This window comes from Microtus oregoni, unplaced genomic scaffold, assembly GCF_018167655.1.
Source record: "Microtus oregoni isolate MIOR12 unplaced genomic scaffold, Mior012 000001F_ref0000356, whole genome shotgun sequence".
NCBI lineage: Eukaryota > Metazoa > Chordata > Mammalia > Rodentia > Cricetidae > Microtus > Microtus oregoni.
Window position 1 is genome coordinate 56135114 of NW_024543060.1, and position 25658 is coordinate 56160771.

At 40.5% G+C, this 25658-nt stretch overlaps 1 protein-coding gene across 8 annotated transcripts in view; it reads left to right on the forward strand.

Moving 5' to 3' along the window:
- Grip1 (glutamate receptor interacting protein 1) overlaps positions 1-25658 on the forward strand; it is a 640059-nt gene that overhangs the window by 235261 nt on the left and 379140 nt on the right. For 2 of the 8 annotated variants that reach the window (XM_041666698.1, XM_041666716.1), the window contains exon 1: positions 14337-14833. The exons of 1 other annotated variant lie outside the window; for it this stretch is intronic. In XM_041666698.1, coding sequence (XP_041522632.1) covers positions 14701-14833 — 133 coding nt within the window. In that variant the 5' untranslated portion in view covers positions 14337-14700. Of the gene's footprint in view, positions 1-14336; positions 14834-25658 lie in introns of those variants that run through there. 5 more of the 8 variants (XM_041666733.1, XM_041666707.1, XM_041666740.1 and 2 more) reach the window with 3 other exon arrangements.

Here is a 25658-nt window from a genome sequence, read left to right on the forward strand (position 1 = left end):
CCTTAATCCAGGTATGGTTCAGTAGTTGACTGTTCAGTTTCCATGAATTTGTAGGCTTTCTGGGGGTAGCATTGTTGTTGAATTCTAACTTTAATCCATGATGATCTGATAAGACACAGGTGGTTACTAATATTTTTTTGTAACTGTGGAAGTTTGCTTTGTTGCTGACTATGTGGTCGATTTTCGAGAAGGTTCCATGAGCTGCAGAGAAGAAGGTATATTCTTTCCTATTTGGGTGGAATGTTCTATAGATGTCTGTTAAGTCCATTTGCTTCATTACCTCCATTAATTCTCTTATTTCTCTGTTAGGTTTCTGTCTGATTGACCTGTCCATTGGTGAGAGAGGAGTGTTGAAGTCTCCTACTATTAGTGTGTGCGGTTTGATGGCTGCCTTGAGTTGAGACTTCATCCTGATGAACTGTTCCTGTTATGAGTATAAAATGCCCCTCTCCATCTCTTCTGATTGATTTAAGTTTGAAGTCAACTTTGTTAGAAATTAGTATGGCCACACCTGCTTGTTTCTTAGGTCTATTTGCTTGATAAGCCTTTTCCCAGCCCTTTACTCTGAGTAGGTGCCTGTCTTTGTGGTTGAGGTGTGTTTCTTGTAAACAGCAGAATGTTGGATCCTGTTTTCTTATCCAATCTCTTAGCCTGTGCCTTTTTATAGGTGAGTTGAGTCCATTGACGTTAAGTGATATTAATGACCAGTGGTTGTTAACTCCAGTCACTTTTTTAGTCGTAGAGTTTGTGTGTTTCCCTTCTTTGAGTTGTGTGACGAATATCTTGCATATCACCATAGAACCTTCATCTGATGATGGATGGAGATAGAGACAGAGACCCACATTGGAGCACTGGACTGAGCACCCAAGGTCCCAATGAGGAGCAGAAGGAGGGAGAACATGAGCAAAGAAGTCAGGACCACGAGGGGTGCACCCACCCACTGAGACAGTGGAGCTGATCTATTGGGAGCTCACCAAGGCCAGCTGGACTGTGACTGAAAAAGCATGGGATAAAACCGGACTCTCTGAACATGGCGAACAATGAGGGCTGATGAGAAGCCAAGGACAATGTCACGGGGTTTTGATCCTACTTAATGTGCTGGCTTTGTGAGAGCCTAGCCAGTTTGGATGTTCACCTTCCTAGATATGGACGGAGCGGGGAGGACCTAGGACTTCCCACAGGGCAGGGAACCCTGACTGCTCTTTGGACTGGAGAGGGAGGGGGAGAGGAGTGGGGAGAGGGGAAGAAGGGTGGGAGGAGGGGGAGGGAAATGGGAGGCTGGGAGGAGGCGGAAACTTGTTTTTTTTTCCTTTTCTCAATAAAAAAAAATGTACAATTTTTGTATGCAGCTCCAAAAATTAAAAATAATGCCCTTTCTTCTAAAGAATAAAATCAGTGCTTCTATCTTCTCGTTCATTTTTCTTCAGACCTCTTGTCTGCTTCTATACTACAGTATGGCTTGCAACTTCTGTTATAAGGGGGTTTTTCTGTGCTTCCCAAAGAGACTAAACATCGTGATTTAAGCCTAAACATGTGTTGCTCATCGCTGGCTATACTGAAGGAGAAAGGTGGCAACCACTCCTGCCTCTTAGGCAGAAGGCCATCAACTCGGTAGAGAGGGAGCTGTGTGGGCCCCGTGACCTGTGTGGCAACTTGCGATGCTGAATTCCCATGAAATCCTCTGGCCTGTGTCTATTCACAGACAGCCCTGAAAAGCCCAGTGGTATTCAGTATCTGTGAAACATCTTTCAAAGAATGGCTGACCAAATGCTGCAGCCATGGCAGAGCTGTCTTACCTAAATCTAAGCTGTAACAACACCTGTTTGCCCCTCAAGCACTGTGCCGTATTCATGTTGGGGTATACGGTGGTGGTGGATTGTTGCTATTGTGTCTGAATTTCTTGGTTGGATTAAAACGCCTTATTCTAAATCTCTTGGGTTTAAGGACCTTTCTTTACCTATTTTTTTTCAAATCCCAGCCTACTCGAGGAACCTTTGTAATGGTTACATTTTATCATTCCTAATTCTACTAACATTTGAAACTGAACAAGCTTGTTCAGAGAATGGAATGTTATGTCCTTATGACAGTTGATGCGTGTTTCTGTGTGCAGTCCTGAGAAGGACAGAGCCATTAGCAGAGTGAGCACTGGTGGCACCGGGGATCATCAAACTCGATGTGTGACAGCATGAAGGTGGCATTAGATGCTCTGTCTTGCATATGGTCTAGTAGATAAGAATTTCAGTTCAAGTATGGCAGAAAGAGCGTGCATTGTATGTGTGGGTGTCTGGGATGAGAATGGGAGGGAGGATCGAAAATATTGCAGGTAATGTGTGTGTAAATACTACATTCCCCAAACTGCTTTTTTTAAATTTCTCTAATTTAAAAAATTAATAAAGGTAGCAAATCATTTACATTGTACGTATATGGGACATCTTAGGCACTGGAGTATAAGTACACTAAAAACTGATGAGAAAACAACATTAATAGAGGTATCATTTTCTTAAAACTAATACTTTGGCAAGAGAAGATTTAAATAACCATTGATCGATCCGTTTTGTCGTGAAAATGTTAATGTACAAATCACTTGGCTTGATATTTTGGGGATAATTTAGCCACATAGCAATCAAAAGATTTCCAAATTCAAGGAATTTTAATTTCCCAAAACAAATACAAGGGCAGCAACTTGAGAACCATTATCAACTTGTACCAATGAACACATAATTATATAAAAAAAAAAACAAAAGAAAGGAAAACCCTTTCCAGTACTCTTAATACCCTAGGAAATGTTGATATGGTTTTAGTAGATATAAGAACATATAGTGAAATACATATAGCATTGTAGCCCTTCCAAACACACAAGGCAATGTACTGTTCAATCCCTTCATTTATGAACAGAGAAGTCTTCAGGTTGGATGAGGTGAGCAAGGCTCTGCAGCTTGCAGGCTCTGCTGGCAGGAATCTCAGACCTTCTTCAGCAAGAGACCAAGTTCTGCATGACTGGCTTTGGCTTTCTAGACGGAATGATAAGTTTGTCTTTGCACCCTTGACAGATGTGCTGAGAAAGTGTAGTTTTATTGGCCTTGAAATACAAGGTGAAAAATAAGAACTCACAAGAACATGGCTACGTTCCATTAGCTAGTCCACTTCTGTGCGAGTCATGGTATGGCCTCCAGGCTTTGTAGACCACATTTGGCTCTTTTGTGTCTCTCTAATCTATCTACAAAAATCCCATTGTGTGGCACTTTCTGAATTTCACGTAAAATAAACCAAAATGAGACACATAAATTGGATTACTATATTCAGACACACTTGTCACTTGCCTCTCTCCCTCCCGTCTATTTTGCTCCGAAGTAAGAGATGATTATCATCAGGTGTGTGGATTGAAGTGATTGGCCAAGGGTCTGGTGTTCAAGGCTCCTAAATCACGACCTGATTACATCAGCTCCACTGTTCTATCGGTGGATTAAAGCAACCCAGGGTGTGCTCGTCCTGGTGATGGAGTTCTAAATCTCACAGTCAGCCCTGCAGCTTCCCAGTGAGCCATTTCCTTCTACCAGACAAGGGAGAAAGAGAGTTACTGATGGTCACAGCGGTTCATTCATTTTCCGAAGCCAGAGGAATGAGAATGTGTGTGCCAGAGAGTGTGTTCTAATTACCGTTGCCTCAGTATCTCTAGGGAAACTAGTGTTGCAAAAAACTAAAGTATCATTTTGACAAAATTGTGTTGTTGGTTTTGTTTGTTTTGTCTTTGCAGGTTGGAAGTTGTTTGACTTTTACTCAGCCTAACCCACGAAATTCCAAATAGAATGTAAAGGAATTACTTTCAGATTTTATGTTAGAATACCATATGCTAGGGAAAACTGCCACATCTGCATATGCCCTCCCTGGTGGATCTGCATTGAGTGCTCATGGCATCTGTAAAATTATAGCAGATATTGTGAACTTAATCATCTAAAGCGTTCTGTGTATCTGCTGAGATGTAATCTTTTCTCTCATTTCACTGTCCTAATGATATTACACAGACAAGGTTTCCCTAGCTCTCCTGGAACTGGCTTTTGTAAACCATGCTGGCCTCAAACTCACAGAGGTCCACCAGCCTCTACCCCCTGAATGCTGGAATTAAAGATATATGCCACTATACCTGGCTCCCAAAACAAAATTTCTCAGTCAATTTTATTTCCTTTTATAAGATCTATAAAAGATCTTCTGTCCCTGCTAGAGAAAGATCAGGCTGAATCTGTTTTCTTTAATGTGGTTTATAGTTCAGGTCAGATGTAGAATAACAGCAGACTTCCACAAAGTTTGCATATTCCTTTGCATCTGTAAATGCACATCCTCCTTCACTGACAGCATCCTTCAGAGAATCGAGGCACCTGCTAGGACTGATGGGGCTACAGTGACATGCCATCTCACCTGAAGTTCAGTTGGTTTACTTGAGAGGGAGCTCACTCTTACTGTTTTCTCTAAACTTTGGTAAATACGTTATGTCAAGTGCCTGTTATTATGGTATTATTCAAAATACTACCACCTCCCTAAAAAATAACAAAAATCCCAGTGCCACCACCCTTTTAGCTCCCTTCTTGCCAACCTCTGGCAATGCCTAATCCTCTTACTGTCTGTGGAATAAATGGTATGCAGTGGGAATCAGGCAGCATGTAGCCTTTCCAGAGTGGTTTCCGTGACTTGCACAGGCATTTTGGTTTTACGTCTCACAATGATTGATTTCTTCAAACGTGCACTGTAATTCATTCCATCCATGTAGATGTACCACAAGTTATCCTCCTCTCTACCAATGGGCATCTTGGTTGCTTACAAGTTTTTCTGATTATGCATGAAGCTGATATAAGCGGCCAGCTGTGCAGGTTCTTGTGGCGGATGTAAGTTTTCAACTTCTTTGAGCATGTCCAAGGAGAATGATTGTGAGATCAAATAGTAAAGATATGTTTAGTTCTATAAGAAATTTGAAGCATCGTTCTAAGTAGCTGTACCCTTTTCTATTTAACCAGCCACAAGCGAGACCCCCCCTCACTGTGCCTTCTCATTGGTGCTTGACATTGTCGGTTGTTTGGAAGGCACTCATGGTATCTTGTTACGTTGTCCTGAATTCCTGTCATGCCGAGCATCTTTGCATGTGTGTGTTCGCTGTCTCTAGATTCTTCCTTGCTGATTTATATATTCAGGGGTTTTACATCTATCTCAAACATCAAGTTGCACATTTTCTGACTCTTGACTTTTTCAAGCTCTTTTGCATGTTTTATATAATAGCCTGTGATTGTGTGTTTTGCATGTCTTCATCCTGTGCGTGGATTATCTTTTCACAGCATATAGCATATTTTCAGTGAAGTTCAGATTATCAGTTTTGTTTTCATGGGCTGCTCCTCACATGTTATATATAAATGTCATCATCATGAAGTCATCTAGATTTTCTTATGCCATCTTTGCTTCGTAGCTTTGCACTTTTCCTTTGCATTCTGCATTTATGTATATGATCTATTTCAAGTCAATGTTTATCAAAGGTATAAAGTCTATATCTGGCTTTAGATTCCTTTTGGGCAGTGTTGTCTGTGTGTATCATGTATATCATGGGCTTCTATTTTATGCCCATATGTATGTTCGGACATGAATAATTGCACATTCACACATGAGCCAGAGAAATAGATGGGTGTCCTGGTTTATCACTCACCACCTTATTTCCTTGAGAACAGGGTGTCTCGTGGAACCGCAAGCCAATTAGCCGCAGGGATCCTTCTGTCTCCCTCCTCCACAAGGCTGGGGTTACAGACATATGTAAACACACTCAACTTTTTACATGGATTCTGGGGCTTCCAACTCAGGGTTTGGTCTAACTTGTTTCTCAAACTCTCACATAAAATTCTGTTTTTCTGAGAAAAGAAATCTTTATGGAATTATCTTTTCCATTATTGCTTTAACTGGACATGATTTTGAAGGTTTTTCAGATTTCACTGGTTAGTATATCACAAACCTTTCAGTTTTCTACTATGAAACAGAAAGATTGACAGCCCTAATTGTGAAATTAAACAGTAAAAATAATGTTTAATAAGCAAAACTGGTTGACCAAGTCTTTTTGTTTGTTTTTGCTTTGTTTTGAGACAGGATTTCTCTGTGAATAGCTCTGGCTGTCCTGGAACTTACTCTGTAGACCAGACTGGCCTTGAACTCACAGAGATCCTCCAGTATCTCCCTCTCAAGAGCTGGGATTAAAGGCATGTGTCACCACTGCCCAACTAAGGTTGCTTTTTTTTTTCCTAAATATTTCTAGGATCCTTTAAGATATTCAAGTCTTTATTGACAAAGTTCTTGTGTGTTATCTTTCAGAAATATTTATGGATATAGGATTAAAACAAGGCAATTATCTACAATATGTAACAAACTTGTCTATTATAGATGATTCTCTATTAATCTATGTTTCTTAATTATACATTTCTTTTAAAATGAGTTACACAAACACAGTATCTTAATCAAGAACAGAAATATATATATATAATTGATCTTTAGTTTATATCAACAAACAAAGATCTATACCAATGCAAATCTCTAGCATATCTCTCTTTAAATGTAAACAATCATTTAGGGAATTTGGGCATAGTTCTCTCCAAACTGCTTCCTGGTTTTTGTTGGGTGTAGTAATTTTTTGACGGGTGTTCAAGGCGACATTTTAGGGGGTCTTAGTCCATCAAACCACATTAGTCTGGAAGAAATCCACTGATTCTCATCTCCTGTGGAAACAGAAGAACTGCTTTTCCAAAGCAACATATCCTTAGACTCAAATTTTGAATCCTTAGACTCCTTTAATCTATGGCTGTCTGTACTCCGCCTCTTTAAAGTCTTTGTTTTATTTTTTAACAATTTATTTCTTCTTATATCTCTCTATATTATTTTTCTTTTCTTTCCCAAGCCTACATACATTTATCCGACACTGTGACCCATTTAGAGATCTTTTATGTCTGAATTTGTCTTTATTACATATCTGTGATTATCTTTTGACTAGGAACACATTTTTTAATGCTAAGTGGGCATGGCTAAGACCAACTCCACAATCTTGCCTGTTGCTCCATGCAGTCCAACCAACATGCAGAGACATTTTTGCTGCTTCTGAGAGCCATGCACATTGCCCCATTTTCAGGCACACAGAGGGTCTGTGTTGTCAAGTTGTAGCTCTCTACTCACAAAAACCCATTTAAATGCTCCATAGCTGGACCTTGTCATGGCTCATACTGGTAGTATAGCCCAGGAAGCTGCCATTTCAAAATGGTGCAGCTTTTTTACTGAATCAGGAAAACCACTCTTAAAGGAGCTACAGCTTGCTGCCAGCAAACAAAGCCCATTAGGGAAAAAAATGCAGCTAGGCTTTGTTTTTTAGTATCTTTCCAAGTACTCTCAGGTTTTACGTGGATTTAGTCAACCATGTTGGAGCACCAGTTTGTTGTGTGGGGGGCACTTGGCCACTTGTTCATTTCCTGGTTGCCCAGAATCCCAAAATAACAGCACAGAAGTATTAATTAAATTACTGCTTGGCCCATTAGCTCTAGCTTCTTATTAGCTAACCCTTACATCTTAATTTAACCCATTTCTAGTAATTTGTGTGTCACCACGAGGCTGTGGCTTACCAGGTAAAGTTCCAGCCTCTGTCTCTGGTGGAGCAACATGGCTTCTCTCTGACTCTGCCTACTTTCTCCCAGCATTCAGTTTAGTTTTCCCTGCCTAGCTCTGTTCTTCCATATTACAGGCCCCAAATAGCTTCATTATTAACCAATGTTATAAACAGCATACAGAAGGGAAATCCCATATTAATTATCCCTCCAATTATTCAAGCCCAAAACCAATAGGCAACTCTTTTTTCCTTTCTGACTCAGAGCCCTTTTTCTAATCTTGCCCATTTCCCCACCATTATTAAGAATGACTTATTGTATTAAATGCAAAGTATTGGTGCTTCCCTCCTTAAAACGCCAGAGAGTGTTCTATGGGCCTCTTGCTAATGTAGAACATTGTCCCCAGTCTGTAGAGTTCAGGTTGAGGCACTCCTGACTGTCACTGTAGCTTCTTACATTACACTGTAGTGACTTTCTTCCTGTCCCTGGCCCAGTGCCAGGCTCTTGGTCTTTCTTGTGCGTTCCTGTTGGGTGTGCTGCTTAGTCTTCTGTGTGGCTGAATGTTTTTGTCTTGTTTACCTTCAGCTGAAATTCTTTTTCCTCTTGGAAAGCCTTCCCAGATGTCCCACTGTCAGATTCTGTCATCATCATCTTGTGGACCACTTCCAGAACCATGGGTTGTGCTTCCCAATATGTATGTACCCCTTAATCAGGTATGTGACACCCAAGGGCAGGGAGGTCTGTCCTCTGCACACAACTCTGTCTTCTTTGCTGGAACAGTGCCTGGCATCCCTGACAAATGGTGTACACTTGTCCAGTGAATGAATCTGGTTGAACACACATTGTTCATGGCTCATGGAAGCATACTATTTAATTCTACAGGGGTCTTCTTAAAACGTGTGTCAAACACCAAAATGAGCTAGCAGGGCTCTAAAATAGGACACATTGTAACGGTCAGTGAGAGCATGCGTGGATCAAGGATCTAACACATCAGAGGTACTAAACATACTTTATAGAGTGAATAGTGAACCCTGAAAGCCATAGACATTACAAAAGCCCCATTTCAGTTAATGGATTTAAACCCCTAACTTGTAAATACAGCCACCATCAAGAAGGATGGTTTAGTGTTTCTCACCGTCTCCAGTTGCACACCCACTGTGTAATAAATATTGATTTGCAATACGTGTGAGGAGCAATTAAGCAGGTGAACAAGGAAGCAGCCAAATAGACGAGGCAGCTGAAGTTCAATAGAAAGTGAGAGGAGAAGCAGGAACCCTGTTCATTTCAGATAGAGAACTTCTAACAAGAAGTTCTGAAAATGTCGATGTCACGGGAGAGATCTGATAACAAACAAAGCAAGTGTTGCTGTTAACAGGACTAGGTTAGGGGTTTAAGAACTGGTTACAAGAGAATAAGTCCAAAAAGATGAAGAAACACCTAGAAGAAACTAAAAAATATAATTATGCTAGTCTTTACAACCCCTAAAACACATCAGACTACAGGAAAATATTTTAAGTTATGAAATGTTTCTGTAGTCAAATAAATCAATTACAAAATATTTTTTGAAATTTCATACTTTGGTAAAAACAGCCACCCCCAAAACAAATAATAAATAAATTGTGCTATTTCAAGGTAGATTTTTTTTTTTCCTGCTCTCTAAGTGATTTAGAAAGACAAGTTGTGGAGAGGAAGGGGGCGTGGAGAAGTGGGGACAGAGAGCATGTATGGACATTAGACAATTTTTAGATCTACTATATGGGTCTTAAATGCCCCTTGTGAAGTTTCACAAGTACCTTAAAAGACTCCATAGCCAACAGTACGTTTTCATCACTTGAAAGCATCTTGTATGAACACAATACCATCTTGTAGCTGCAAGAGATGTTCTAGTCTAAATCTTTCTCCTAATACATTTTATACCTTCAGTGGGGAAAAATCTGTGAATTTCCACACATAGAATCTTTTTAAAGCTCTTACCATGTTAAGATAGTACGTTAAACAAGGCAAATTTGAAAATTATTTTTAAACATTCATTTTCTCTCTCTCTTGTGCTTATTTCATATCTAGGCAGTAAATAAAAATATTAGCTAATTCTATAAAGTGGGGGATACAAAAGAAAAGTGATGCTTAAAAACTGAAAGAATAGCCTCAAAGTCATGTGAGACCTTTGAAGCCTAAAATAGTCAGAACCTCAGAATGACTGCCTGACATTTCATTTTGCAAGAAGTCTAAACAGCCATAATAAATCTACAAATACAGACATACCACAGTTAAATTTCATTTCACGCTCAGTAAGCAAACAGTTTCAGACGCTAAGCACTGTCCTGCACTGTCTTTTTCACTAAAATCTTGTTGGCAGTGGAGGGTTGACCTTGAAATACCTCACAGATGGATGAATTAGCTTAGTTCGTCCACTTTGATTTACCGACCAGAAAACTTGCTTCACATTACTGTTTAGGTTCCGAGTCCTCATTATTTAATAAACAACCCCAACAGTAAGTGATTGGATGGGATCCGATTAGCTATTCATTTAGGAATGACTCGGAAAAGCCTTTTGAAAATAAGGGTTCTTTTCTTTTTGTTTGCTTGTTCATCTTTCCCCCATGTACTGGCTTGTCATAGTGCTGAACAGGGTATAGTATGTATAGGGTTTGCCAGTACGTTAGAGACAGTAGCCCACGATGCAAACAGTACTGGTTAGGTTTAAAAACAATGTTTACAAACCAGAAATGAGGTTTGTGTTCAGCTCAGCTCTCACATCTCCATATGATAAATGTGTTTGTTAGACAAAATTTGTTCCTAATTATTTTAGTTCAAGAGTCTAACATGGTTATAGAGGCACATTGTCATACTGTTTGCAGCTTTGATACACAAAGACCATACAGACATTTATTCTGGTGTTCATTTTGTCACCATCTTATTTACTATTTGATGCAGGGAGTGGTTTTTGATCGCATCTTAAGTTAAAAATAATACTATAAGTGATTGCAAAGATAGAACTTCGTCTTCTATTGTCATCAGACCCTTAAATGCATTTATTCAATATTGCTAAAGATATTTAAATAGAACATTATTAAGGTGTTTTATGTTAAAATTATGTATGCATGAGACACATAATCTATGGATTTCATTTAGCAAAGAGCATGAGATAAATCTCTTCCACTATAAAGCTTGTTACAGTGCTGAGAACGCCATGTCATCACTCCTGAAGATGGCGTACTTCCTCCCTCCTGCACTGCCCTCTCCAGGGTGGCGCGGTGTCTGTCCTGGGGTCCCGGAACTGTGGTACTTCCTCCCTCCTGCGCTGCCCTCTCCAGGGTGGCGCGGTGTCTGTCCTGGGGTCCCAGGACTGTGGTACTTCCTCCCTCCCACTCGGCCCTCTCCAGGGTGGCACAGTGTCTGTCCTGGGGGTCTGTAGTTCTTGACCTTTCACGCAGATACCTCAGCATCTCAAAGGACTAGATTTTTTAGCATGTTAAATATTTGTCAGATAGACTGTGTGTTCCGTAATACCTCTCAGAAGATACCATAACCATCATTTAACGTAAATGTGCAAGGAAGAGTATCATTTAATAAGCAATCTAGGAGATTTTGTAGGTTAAAGACTAAATCTTAATAGTTGGCCTACTCTTTTAATAAAAGCAGATGGGGAACCTAATTCAGAAGAATATAGAAACCATACAAGCGCTTTATAGTCAATTGCCTACTTCCCAGGAGGAAAATAACGAGCGCTTCTCTCTCTCTCTCTCTCTCTCTCTCTCTCTGTGTGTGTGTGTGTGTGTGTGTGTGTGTGTGGTGTGTGTCTGTGTGCCTGTGTATGTTAATATGTATTAGCTATCCTTGGTTGAAGTACATTTTGTTGAATAATTCAAGCTATCTTGTTTTCTCATGAGAACACCTTTTCTTTTTTTGTCTTAGGAATTTAATACTATGCTTTAGTGACCCTTAGCTCCACTAAAGCTCACTTGTGCAATAATTAGCTTTCTCTACAGGAGAGAAGGGTGTTGTCAGTGCTTTCCAAGTAGTTAGTGTTTGGGAACTAGCTACTCAAATAGATCCCCACCGTGTCCCATGGGCACAAATGCCTGCAGGGCCCAGAGGTGACTGAGAGGTTTGAGTCCAGGAGAGGGGGCTATAGCTAAGTGAAAAGCGGAGAGTTATTGGTGGGTCACAGTCTTTCTCAGCTCTTCTCTATCGTTACTATATGGAACTAGGTCCAGAGCTACTAGGTCTTCCCATACTTCAAGGAAAACACTGAATACCTGGTTAATTTGTGTAATCGTCTGACTTTCATATGTTGACCCAGTTTTAGGTAAAACAAACGCCAAACACTCAGCCAAGCCAAATCAAGCATGGCTGTGGGAGATGATTGTCCCACAGCTGCTGTTAGCAGCCTCTGCGCTCTACCTGTGGAGGCAGGCATCAGGGAGGACCACTGGCTGGAGTGACCAGACCTGTGCTGCCTTCTTGGAGCTGCAGGGTGGGGCTGTTTCTGCGGAGGTGTAACGCCTTGCTGAGACAAACACAGCCACGTTTCACTAACTTGACAGTTGTCCAGGACTATTATAAACTGAGCGGTTGGTCTTCGAGTGCTAGACAGGAAAACTTTGAGGTGGAGCCTGCAATGCATCCAGAACTCTAAAGCCATGAAAGCGCTGACAGGACTCTGCTCTCCCTCAGCAGTCACTGGTTAAGAAAGCGCCTGCTCACTTGCCTACAGCCTGATCCCATGGAGGCCTTTTCTCATTTGAGCTTCCCTCAGATGACTAGTTTGTGTCAAGTTGACACGAAACTCTCCAACACACTCTGTTTCAAGAACAATCACATAGGAAAGACTTGGTTTTTTATGCAAGTAGCTTTTGAGTAGGCAAGATAATCTCTAAATTAGTGCCAAATTGTGTTCTGTTCGCTGGCCCTACAGTGTTGATTGAGTTGATAACCTGGGGCCATGGAAATGGTTTGAACCTTCTTTTCTTTTCCATGGAGGACTGTACGCCCTTGTGTGCATGCTCTTTGGCTGACTGAAGAGGCCATGTGCTGTTATTGCCACTCATTTGCTGTTTGTTATTCAAAGTCTAGACTCCAGATCTTCAAGATTCTGCTTAATTATTTTAATTGTTCTGGTTTGTTTTGGTTGAGGAAGGCAGAGTAATGACGAAAGGACTCAGGACCTAAGGACAGTGAATTTTGTTGGTGTTTAAAGATGCTCATGACACATTTTTTTTTTTTTTTTTTTGGTTTTTTGAGACAGGGTTTCTCTGTGGTTTTGGAGCCTGTCCTGGAACTAGCTCTTGTAGACCAGGCTGGTCTCGAACTCACAGAGATCCACCTGCCTCTGCCTCCCAAGTGCTGGGATTAAAGGCGTGCACTCATGACACATTTTATAGCATCTTTTTGTCAGCATCGTTAAGTTTGTATTTCTTCCACAAGCCTTCTCCTCCAGCACAGAAAACGAGAAACCTCCGAGCACGGGGGATTTCATGGAACTGTTGAATGTAACTCCACACACTTCAGAGCTGAAATGCTCTTGGTTAGTAAATATTTGACTTCCTCAATAAAATTGTCCCTGCTTCATCATGAGCAGTCTATAGCTGAAAACAGAGATTTGCCTCAGTGTAGAAAAGAGAAGGGTTGCCTGGGCGCCAAACAACAGGTATTGTGAGCACAGCCAATCCCCCTGGGACGCCTGTGCAAACTTGTTATGATATTGTTATTGAACAACCATCATTCAGTCAGACACATTTCTCTAAATTACATTTCTGGAAACAAGGGGCTGTGGAATATCATTACTTTGCTAGGTAATATGCTGACATGCATGATGGATTAGGCTGGGAGTTGAGGGCTTGTTCCTGGTGTTAGAAATCCCCATCTGTGTAGAGACCCATGAAAAAGAGCCCGGAGTGGAGATGGTTACATAGGATTCCTGCTTACTCAGTTCACCTCTAGCGGACTCCTGCCCCTTCACCTCAAGTATTTTTGATAGCCAGGGGTTTTGGGTTTTGTCGTTGTTGTTTTTTAAGTTGTTTGTGATTCTTAAAGATTAACATAAACAAGGTATGGACACATTTAAAAACGTTCTTCTTTTAAGAATTCGGTGTCGCCTGTCCTTTAAGTAGCTTCTTTTATTGTTCAACAGCGTGACCGCTCAGCCTGAGTCCTACTGGAATTTCATGCACTCCAAGTTGGATTATTTGTGCTCCCCTCCTCTGAAAACCAGGCAGTTTCCTTTCTTTGCAGATTGTGGAGCGCTGTTACTAAGCCTGTGAGAAGCTTCTCTGAGAAGCACATTTTAATATTTAGATCAAACAGCGATTGGAATACATTAATGCCCAGTGGGGTAAATGTGTCCTTTGAAAGCAGCTGCTGAGCCTTCCCCCTGCTGCTCCAATTAACACATACAGCACACTCAGTCAGCAAGAGGGCTGTGCATATGGATGAAACCACTTCCCGGATCCCTAGAGTGGCTTGCCAAGAGCGCAAAGAGTTAAACAGCTTCTCTTTTCCCAAACTGCAGCTTTCTAGGAAGTTTTCACGTGCCTGCTGAGCTTTGAGCATAGGAATGTTAATACGAGTGGGAAGAATTGGCTAGTGGGGAAAGCCAAGCCGTCCCTAGCTTTGGTTCAGTCCAGTGACTAAAGAGCTTCCCCACCCGCCCTGGTGATGGAGGTGTTGGGTAGTGACATTTTAGTGCTGGGATGCCTCTTGCTTCAGCTGAAAATCCTCAACTTTTGTTTGGTGTGAAAACAAGTTGAAGCCCACAGCTTCCCTGTTTGTTTTCCCTTTAATTATTATCTTACTTTTATTATCATCTTATTTTCTTTCTTTGCCCCACCCCTCCTTTAAAAAAAAAAAGCAGATCTGACAGTTTCTTGGGCTAAATGAGAAGGTCTCATCAAGGTACTCCCAGATCGCGGTTATGTTTTCCCCTTCCGCAGCTGAACTCTCAGCCCTGATGGGCAGGAGGAGCAAGGCTGGAGGGTAATGTGTCCAGGTCCCCGGGCTTCCTGAGGGTCATTCATGCTCCACCGACTCGCAGAACAGCTGAGCTGTCCGCTCTGCTGCTGGCTGCGCAGCGCCTCCCCGGGAGCCAGGCATGGACCGCTTCCTGGGATTCGTCAAACAGATTCGGAGATCTAGGAGAAGAAAGGGGAAAAAGTACCGTCCGGAAGAGGATTACCAAGAGGGCTACGAGGATGTCTATTACTACGCTTCCGAGCATTTTCGAAGTAAGCGCTTCCCTCCACCCTCATCTCCTGGTCCTCACATGCCAGGGCTAACAATAAACCTTGCATGTTTCTTTACTCTTGGATGTAAAAGATTTACCAGGTGGTGTTGTGTGATGTGCTTGATTTGTTGTGAGCAGGTCTGCACACAGGTTAATATCGTAGATGTAATTGATTCTCTTATTTTAAGCAGCTGTTTAAAAATCTGTCTTGTAGGTGGCTAGAATATGTTCTGTTGTAGTTGTTATTTTTCCAATATGTGTGTGTATTTTTCTTCCTTTCAAAACAGAGAAGGTTGGCTTGTTTGAAAGTAGTTGTCTATATTGGAGTTGGTGTTCATGATTAACGCTCACAGTCCCGACTTCTGGACAGTTATCTGTGATGAAACGTGCTGTTTGTACAAGGAAGTTGAAATGCTTTTCTCTGATGCATGTTCATAATTTTGTTATTAGGTTAGGGGAACTTGTTTGCTGTCAGCTAGCAGCAGCAATACCTGTAGAATAAAAAAATACCCACATGGAGACATTTGTAAATTGACTTTAAAATAGAGAACTAGAATTTTTCTTGTACCTGCCAGTGCTTTGAGTTCCTGGTGAGGCTTAGACAGGTCCCAATAGATTTAAAATCCAGAAATGCCTCAGGGTGTGGAGAGAAAGCATCTCCTTGCCAAAATCACTGAGTTTGTGTGCCCAAATGAAGGGGAGGGAGATGACAGCTATGTGTGATCTACATTTTAAAAATTTAAAATTATTTCTTATCTTTTTGAGCAAGAATCTTTATGAACTTGTATCTGAAGCCTATTTTTTTCTTCTGCCCTGTGAAGTATAACCATGAATGTATTCCATTTCTACCCTTTGAGCATTAACTAATAAATAATTTAGATCCCAATTTCTGTGGCAGTGAAAGCCATGGGAATTATTTCCACATGACCAAACCCACTGTGATTGATGAGGGCTGAGGGCTGAAAACTTAGGTAGTGGCAAGAACACAATAATGCCACTTGTAATTCTTTGATATTTGCTTGAACGGTATTGCTATTAATGTTTTTACAGAGTGTTCTCTGAGTTTCAGAGCTATTTCCATGTTATTGTGCTTTTTCATGAATAATCTATTCTAATGTAGTGACAGTCTATGTTTCCTAAATTTAGCTTCCTTGATATATTCTCAAATTTAACTAGGATTTGTGGCACACATAAAAAAATATACTGCCAGCTTGCATGCGAAGTAATTCTGAAATATAAAAAGTGGGGTAGGGGAGCTGAAGAACACCGCTTGGCCTGCCATTCCTTGAAGACGTTTCTTGCAGTCGATACACAGCGAGTCTAGAGCCTAATTCACACCCTCTGTGATTTCTGCTGTGATGAATGTGTCTACAAATTGACTCAAACAAAGTGTCTCAGATGTCTGCATTCTACGTGTTTTGCTGGGATTTTTTTTTTTTATTTTTAAAATAAATTTGTTGAAAGAAAAAACACATCAGCAGGGTAAAGTGCTTTTCAAGAATAGACTAAAAAGAGAGTATGATGAGGGTAATAATCGTTATCATCAAGTTCAGAGAAAAACTCGGGGAAAATCATGCTTTATCAGATTCTTCATGGTTGCTCTAAGGATGAGATGCTAACCAGCCTGAGTGTTTGCCTTTCCACGGGAAAATAAGATCCAGTGGTGTTTTTGTTTGCTTGCTCGCTTGCTTTTCGGGAAGTACCCTTTCTTTATGTGATGCAGTTGAAAACTTGTAGACTTAGCTGGCTCTTGGGCCCCCAACTTCAAAATTCTACAACTTGAATGGAATGTGTTAGAGTGAACTGATGTCTGGCGTTTGGCGTTCCATGAAATATTAAATAGTCTGAGATTTTGCAGAAGACCTGTCACATAGTGCAGTGACCTCATGGGACATCTGTGGACTGAGCAGAGGAGATTCCACTTGTATTTAACTGCTATAGTAAAGTGTGCATAGCAAGCCTGACTCTTAAAACTAATCTTCTCAGAGGGGTAATGCAGCCAAATTTAATTACATCCACTGTGTATCTATTTTAATTAGTCTTTGGTATAATTTGGAAGTTTATACCCCTTGTATCTCATCACATGTGGAGAAATTCCATTTATATTAAGGCTGAGAGTGTGGTAGAATTTATTGATGATATTTATGTCTTTTTTAATGATACCATTGATTTAAAAAAATCATTATTCTTTGTCTCCAGTGTTTTTCTTTCCTTTTGTGAAACTTAACTCTGCCATGTAAGTTTTCTATCAGTTCATCATAAGAAATTGATCATCTGATAATGGAAAATTGAGTTAATAAGGGATTCCCAGAAAATATACCCCAGATTCTTCTTTCTCTTTCAAGGGCTTTCTAATACTTTATTTTATTCTAAGTAACGTTTATTCTTTTCTGGGATCTAAATGAGACGTTTATCATCTTTTCCTTTATCTTAGATGCCCCTCAGCTATCATATTAAATGCCAAAGACAAAATTAAGATGCTCCCAGGACCAGATGCTGTGGTATAAAGATTGTCCTAGAAATGAATGGTTTCTCTACAACCCTGTCATAACTGGGTTTTAACAGTAATAGACTGATTGCTTTGTTTTGTTTTATGTTTTTAAGAAAAATCTTTGCACATTATTTAGAATCAACATATGCAACTATGTACAAGAGGCAGAATGAAATAATTTATAAAAAAAAAAACTGCCTTTGTCACTTATCCATTCTCTCCACATTCTAGAGTTGGAATTTAAGCAAGCAAGACAGAACCTTTAGGCAAATCACCACATACTCCTAGGGTTTAGTGCATAAAATGTGACACAGGGTGTCTTAAAACCTAAGGATTTTTCTAAGTACAAAATCATAATTTTATATTTCAATTTTTATATCAATTCAGCTAAAACAAAAATCAAAACAGTGGTAGTCGGGGAGGGAGGCAGGAGCTCCAGCATCTTGTTCTATTGCCCAGTCCTGTCTCCAGTACTGGGCTCTCTGCTCCAGCCTCTTGAGGAACTGGTACTAAAGGTAATGCTATCACCATAGTGACTCAGTTAAGAATTAGACAAAGGATTCTATCTGCTGTTTAAACCAAATAATCTCCTTGACTATCTTAAAGGAACTATCTAATTCGCTGGACCCTAAAATGCAGTTTTATTATGCTCACTACCTTTCCCCCTGCTAAATATTGGATTATTGTGAGTTTTTAAAGTTCTTACTAGCCAGGCTTATTTTATCTGTCATACAGATTTAAATATCTGATTCTACTGTTACATGTTTTCTTAATTCACACTGGATAATATTCAAGGTATAAAGCAGAAAGGGTGTGTCACCTCCTCGTTCTTTTTGGATTGTTCTTAGCTGTGACAAAAGTCCTGACTGGCCACAATCTATTCTGCTGAATTATTGAAAGGAAGGGACCTGTTTGTCTCTTCCCAACTACAGCCCTGGCACCTTTTGCCGGTGCATTATGGTATTGAACTAGGCATGAGCTCCTCCATGGTAACGACTCTCCTGGGTTCTCTTCTTACCTCTGCGGAAGCAGAGCTGTGTGTGAAAACAGTACCTGGCAGCATGCAGTGACCCTTAGCCTTTCCCCCTGAGGTCACTTCAAGTGAACCCGGAGGAGGAGGAGAAACACAGCTGTCTTTCAAAGAAAGACCATTTGTATCAACAAATTATTTTCATTTGTTGCTGTTTGCTTATGCTGAGCTGTAGTTCTCGGGTGGGGTGTACATGTGTGCATATTAAAACATTTTAGCTGAGTTATTTTAAAGTGGTATATGCATTTGAAAGTCCTGCTAAGGCGACTTAGGCTTCATCTTAAGAATATTTAATATATTACTTTTATTTAATTGAAACAATGCTGTGTATTATTCTTCTGAAGACATAAAGCAAGCTTGGTGGGGGGTGCTTACAGCGAGGGCATTTTTAGGCAGTGATGTGGGTGATTAATTTTCTTTTATCTATTATTTGTTTATTTTGTAAATCCATGTAACAATTCCCTGTCTCCACTGAACCACTGTCCTCTATTCTCTCTCCTGATAAATATGCCAGAAAGATAGATTGAGAATTGTGACATATACTTTGAAAAGATGCTTAGCCCCTACTATAATACGCGCAGAAGCTGAGTAAGTAGTGTGCTTGGGTTTCTTGGGCTGTAAGGGAGGAATGAGGAGAAGCGGGGGGGGGGAGGGGGGGGCAAGGAAGCTTAGCCATCTTTCTGTCCTCAGTGCTGACACACAGTAGCCATTTGTTTCTGTAGAAGAGACAGTGATCATCAAACTGACAGGCCTTGGGTGTAAGATCCTGGATGATTCAAGCCTTCACTGTACTTGATTTGACTCAAGAAGTCCCTGGAGGATTTAAAGAAAGAACAATTATAAAGAAACAGGCTTGGTTAGGTGGTGGAGGCATTTTGCCTGTTTTATTACCGTCCCCTTCATTTTTCTTTTGAAAGAATTGGTTTCCATCTGCAGTGCATTTGTTTGGCTGAAAATTGATTGGCTGGCATATTCCATTTGTTGGGTATTTTATATCACCAGCTTTATTATCCCGAGCTGTATTTCTTTCTGCATGAAATAATTTAAAGGAATATTAAACTTGAAGGTACTTTAGAATCTGTGTTGTTTGACCTGTATATTTCTTTGATGATAAATAACTCAAACACACAGCAAGTTAAGTGATTTGTGAAGACCCAACTGACTATGTGATCATCACGAAACTAGGATGAGAAAGTATTCTGTTCCTGGGTCTCATTCTCCTGTCTGATGCTCTGTATGTACAGTTTGGCTTTTGCTAATACTTATGATCTAAGCTTTATATACATATGAATGGGATACTTTCCCTGATAATTTATTTTTAATTCTGAGTCATCTAACTACTAATTTAAAATTATAAGTTAATTCAATATGTTTTATTTATAGGTGATATTGATGATTGATTATCAGTGACTCAAAGACCTACATTCTGCGTCACTTCCCATCTGTCCCGGGCTTTGCAAATCCAGCTGCTTTGTCACTGACTACATCTGTGGGGCATGCGCAGTTACTCTGAGAATAATAGAATTAGCCCGAGTTTGGTTAGTAAGGTCTGTTGTCTGGTGTAGCAAACCCTTCCCTCCCCGGCATCCTACCATAAGGAGGACAGGCAACTTTAGTTAAAACTTTCCGATGTGAACATCCTCGATTCCGGGCAAGGAAGAAACACTACTGAAAGCAATGCTTCTTCTACACATGTGCTAAGTTACATGGTCGGTTGTTGTCATAGTCTGATAAAGCATTACAAGTAAAGTCTTTATTTCCACCCAAAGAACTCTAGATTGTAGTGAACGTAGTGCGCTCAGATTCCGTGTCCTCTCTCTGCCTGCATTCTCCAGTCACTGATGGAACATATGGAGGTGAGTAGTTCCTTCGGTGCTATTTTGGTCTTAACTATACAAACTCAAAAGATTGCCCATATTGGGCCCACATCCCATGTGGCATTTTTTTTTTAAAAAAAATTTCATTCCCTTTTTTTATTCCTTTTTATGTTTACTACTGAATGATGACCAAGCTTTTCATGTGTTTAATGAAAAATGAAAAGCTTTCTTTAATGTTCTCTGTGTGGTGTGGTGGGCATCTGATTGTTTTCCTTGAAACTGCTTTTTTGCTTTGGAAAGGAGCAGTCTTCATATTTAAAATACTGCTGTTTCTACTCTAATTCTGTCATTATTGATTGATCCAATCTGTCTTGATTGTAGTATGCACTGTTCATCCTTTGGGGATTGGTTTAGGATTCGACACATCATGCAGGCCGGGTCCAGTATAATGAATGGTTCAGTACTTGGGAATCTGTAATCCGTCCAGAGGTCATGATGTAGGGAGAAGCCACTGGTCAGAGTCCGGGAGAGTGAAGCAGCAGACACAGTAGGTGGAGGGGAAATTGAAGGGGATGTCTATACTCTAAGGTCTCCAGGACCACCCAAGCTGCCCAAAGTTCCTGGAGTGAGAAAGGATTAGACCTAGAAACAAAGCTTATACTGGTTAATTCTGATCTGGTAGTGGAGGTTTCTTTTTTAGTATGAAAATATGATTGTTTATTTTCATTTAATAGCAAGAAGTGCCAGAGGTGAAAACTACTGAATGGTTTCCATGAAAACCCCTTCCTTCTAAAGATGGAAATCTTAATGGGGCTGAGCAACGGTGACTTTAGATGAATCCACAGGGTCTTTATGCAGGTCAGTGTCTCATTTGTCCAGCGGGGTACAAGCTCTTGGTGCAGGGTCCTGGTGCAGTACCCTGAAGGCCCAGGACAGCAGGTTTACTAATGAGTCTAGCCATCAGCCCACGTTTCACAGAACTGTGCACAGCCCACACAGCTACACAGAGAGGATACCGAGGGGACATGTTTAGGCAGGTGGTATTTTCATTTAGCCTCTTGTCTATTTACCATTCCCTGTCCCCACTTTCCCTTAAGAGTTGAATCCTGCTTAGAAGGAATCACACAAATACTCCACACAGCCTCCGCCACCTAACTCACTTTGAAGTTGGAGTGTGGGCGGGGACCCAATCGCATTGGCAATTTTGAATCTGTAATAGAAGTGATAGAATTCTATTCTGCTCTCCCAACTATTACATAATCTCAAAGTCAAAAAGACTCCTTGAAGAACTCATCCATAGAATCCAGCTATTTGAATCTGTTGATTAAAACTAAATATCAGTTATTGGGCCTACAGATGCATAAAAATAAATTTTAGGTTCATTTTAAATACTAAATCTGTGCAGATGTATGTTATAGAAATTCTTTGATTCTATAGTGTTATGAAGTTAAGAATGTATTCTTTAATCATATTTTAAATAGCATAAATAAGAAATGCTTATTTCTTTTTCTTCTCCTCTTCTTCTGAAATGGGTTGTTTTCTGAATGATTATTTGGAAAGCCAGTGGTTTGAAATTGAGAATGCATCTCTTCCTAGACATAGTAGATTAGGAAGGGAGGAAATATAAACTCAAAGTCAGGCCTGATCATACAAGCCTCTAAACCCACTCACGAGCAGGAATAATGAAGTGGCCTAAGGGGACACAAGTTACAGGCAAAGCTTTTGTTTCGCAGAAAGGGGAGTTCTGTAATTGTCGCTCATGATCTGTTTGTCCAGCTTTGCAAAGTTTGGAGTCACAGCAGAGATGTGCTTTTCAGAAAGGAGGGAATGGTTGGCTCTGCCTTGATAATGACATCATAGAATTAAACTTGAATTCTCAATATCACTAAGCACAAGGCTTAGCCAAAAAACTGCCCATGCCACAGAATTAGAGGATACTGTTTGATTGTTTTTTATATTAAACATGCATATCAGCTCCTCCTAGTCTTTGAAATTCATCACACTATAGAAAATTTTAAGGTTTATGTGTGTAATGGGCATGCTTGTTTCCAGACACAAAGTCAGCTATCTCCATTCTCTGTGCCTAATGGGAAATTGGACCTGATGGATGGCCATTGTTTATCTCGAGTAATAGGTATCAGTAGAGAAATCTGTTGCTTACTGGGATATTAATTATTTTCCCAAATCAGTGGCTACTCATTTGTTAAATATGATTCAGCTTTCCTATTTTAAAATGTATCCAAGGCCGGGCGGTGGTGGCGCACGCCTTTAATCCCAGCACTCGGGAGGCAGAGGCAGGCGGATCTCTGTGAGTTCGAGACCAGCCTGGTCTACAAGAGCTAGTTCCAGGACAGGCTCCAAAACCACAGAGAAACCCTGACTCGAAAAACCAAAAATAAATAAATAAATAAATAAATAAAAATAAAAAAATAAAATGTATCCAATATAAGATGAAAACATATTTTTGTTTTCTGTTGATCATCTAAACTGTTTTCCTGAAATGTGTGTCTAAGCAACGAACTTAAAATTTATGCCTGACTTCGGTGCCATGGCCAATGTTTTGTATAACAGGTGCTGCTGGTTATCACTAGGACAGCGCTGTGCTTTTGTGTTGTGTTCCTCTCGGCCGTGCTCTGTGGCTCATAAATTTTCAGCTGTAAAAAGTGGCGGTTGATTTTTGAAGCCCCGCTGTGGAGATAAAAGCAGACCTAAGTCTCAGATAAGGCCTGTGTGTAGCATCAAGATTGGCTCATGCCCCACACTGCCAGAATATAATGTGAGGCCAACATTGACATGATGTTGGATGCAGCTGGACAAACAGCTTCAGTGAAAGTTTTTATAAATGATTCCACTTTTGGATAAACTGATCTGCATGCAAATAAGTTAACTCAGCAAGTGTCCTTTAAAAACGTGAGGCTCTGAAAGTCGTTGCCCCTTATTTCCCCTGCCTATAGCTGTGATCATTTTAAGGGAAGAGCAGCCAAAAGTTGGGGTGACATGTCTGGGTCCTTAGCAGTTGGTGGTAATTTCCTGTTTGGATTTGTATGCCTTCAACTATGATGTAGAATGGGGGAAATCATAGCACCAGGGAACTATTGTTTATGGCTGGTCTTATCTATCCATGCCCAACTTTTATAACTTACAAAACTAAATACCACACTTATACTGAAAAGTCCCAGAGCTTTGGAGGTAATGGTCTTCCTAGGACCATTTTCAGATACAGGCATGAAAGAAATCTTAGAAGGAAGAAGTATTGGACCTAGAAGCCCAGCCCTCTGATTTTACAGTTAATCCCAATGACACAGTGTTTGCTCAGCAATTGTGTTTTTAAGACTTCAAGGAAAAACAGAACTCAGGATTACATAGTGAACTAGGAATAGACTTGAAGTAAGCAGTTAAGTCTATAAACATGGAGGATTTGTAACCTCATCATCTGCCATGCCAACCTCATGGCTTCAGAGACTGCTTGTAGGTGAAGCTCTCTACATACAGCTCCCTCTTCCAAAGGGGTGGATTTGGGACTTCAGTGTCTGTTTGGATAAGTGCATTGAACATACTACATTGCTGCATGCACACACCACACACACACACACACACACACACACACACACACACACATACACACACACACACACACACTTCTACAACTACCTTTCTTGTGACCTTTCATACTTTAGCACCAAGGACAGTGACTCGCCATCAGTAGATGTTTCTTGCCAGTGGAGTTGTAGAGTTGAACACAGTGCCCTGACCATACAGAAACTGTGTTACTACTGCATACAGTCACTGTTCCCATACCCACAATGACTAGAAAGGCTTAGACAACGGTTCTCTGACTGGAAGAGGGAGATATGCCACCGGCATTATACTGATCGCAGTGTCCTCCTATTTCCCCATAGCTCCTAATGGCAGTGCCCATGCCTTTCTGCCCCATGGCACTGTTCAAGGGCTTCTTTATGCTTGCAACCTCAAACCACCAGGTATGGGGTGCTAAGTCAGCTCTGAAATAATTCCATGTGTCTGGAAGTGGAAGAGGCAGCACATGCAGCTGCTGTCCGTCCTCATCATTTTGTGACAAGATCATCCTTTCTGTTCAGCCTTGCTCCTGCAGTTATTTCAAGTTAAGTTATGCCATGTACAGGACTGTATTCATCCCATTTTTACATGACATCAGTTGTTTAATCCTGAGTTAGAAATTAAAAACTGATGTCTCTAATCCACAACATATTTGGTAGAGATTGGGACTTTTCATCAGTATGATCTTGATAGGCTTTTGTATAAAACTCTGGAAACACCTGAGCATATAACCTTGTCTAACTGTGGACGTCTAATTTTTGATGTCTAGCCTTGTGTCAGTGGCACCCAACACTCAATTATTAAAGGTTAAATATGGTAAGACTCGTGCATCTGTATGAACGAAAATGAGACTGTGACATAAATCTGTCTCAGGAAGAGTTCTCTTGGGGGTCACAAATCCTAGAGTTCACGAGAATAGGAAAGCAACATAGAAGCTAATTTTCTTCATTCATATTCCCTGTTACTAAGTTATATGAATCATGTTCTTCCTACCCTCAAGCAGAATAAACACCCACATATCAAATGTACTGATAGGACATATTTCTCAAATGGAATGAAATTATCCAGAGGAGGCATAAGCATTTTGAGTGAGTACAATTGTGAATCGTAACAATTTTGATCAAGGGACTGTTTGTGTCAGTGCGCGTCATTTGCACTATGCCTGCTGACCTTGCCTTTGCCCAAATGCCCTACTTGGAGTGTTACGTTTGTCTCAGCCAGTTAGCTGCACACTTTTCTACATCTGGAGGGCTTCTGGTTTTTATTCGTTTCATTTTCCTTCTTAAGGTTGAATATTTCCCAAGTTATCAAAACTAGCCATACTTTATTGATGTGGTAGTGATCTCTTACTTTCAGATATGACAGCTAACTTTAGAAATTATTTGGTGTGACTTGGAATATTTAACATTGTGTCTCTCTTCTTGTCTCTTTGGAGAATCAGTCTGTTAAGACACTAAATGGCTCTGAATTTTGTTTGGTTCTTTCCTTCACATATCCTATTTTCTCACATTTTTCTAACCATTGACCATGAATTAATATTAACAAATTCTTCCAACCTCACCCACCCTCTCTGTATGTCAGAATGTCTTTGATTGTTTTCTTTGGGCATCTGTTTCCCTGATATCGCCAGGTCCCCCAACTATCTGTCTCCCCTGAAACTTTAGCCTCACAGATTGTCACCCTTCACTCTTAGCTCCAGCTGACATTCTGTGGTCTTCACACCTCCATTCATGCGGCTGACATTGTGGGAAGGAAAAGGCTGTGTAACTGTGGTTAGCTGTGTGACAAACTTACATGTTCGAGCCTTATCTGGCCTCTCAACCCTAGCCACCAATCTGCCTTTATCTCTACTCACAGTCTTTTCTTTTCCCAAAATGCAGCTTTCTTCTCCTCCTCTTGTTCCACAAATTCT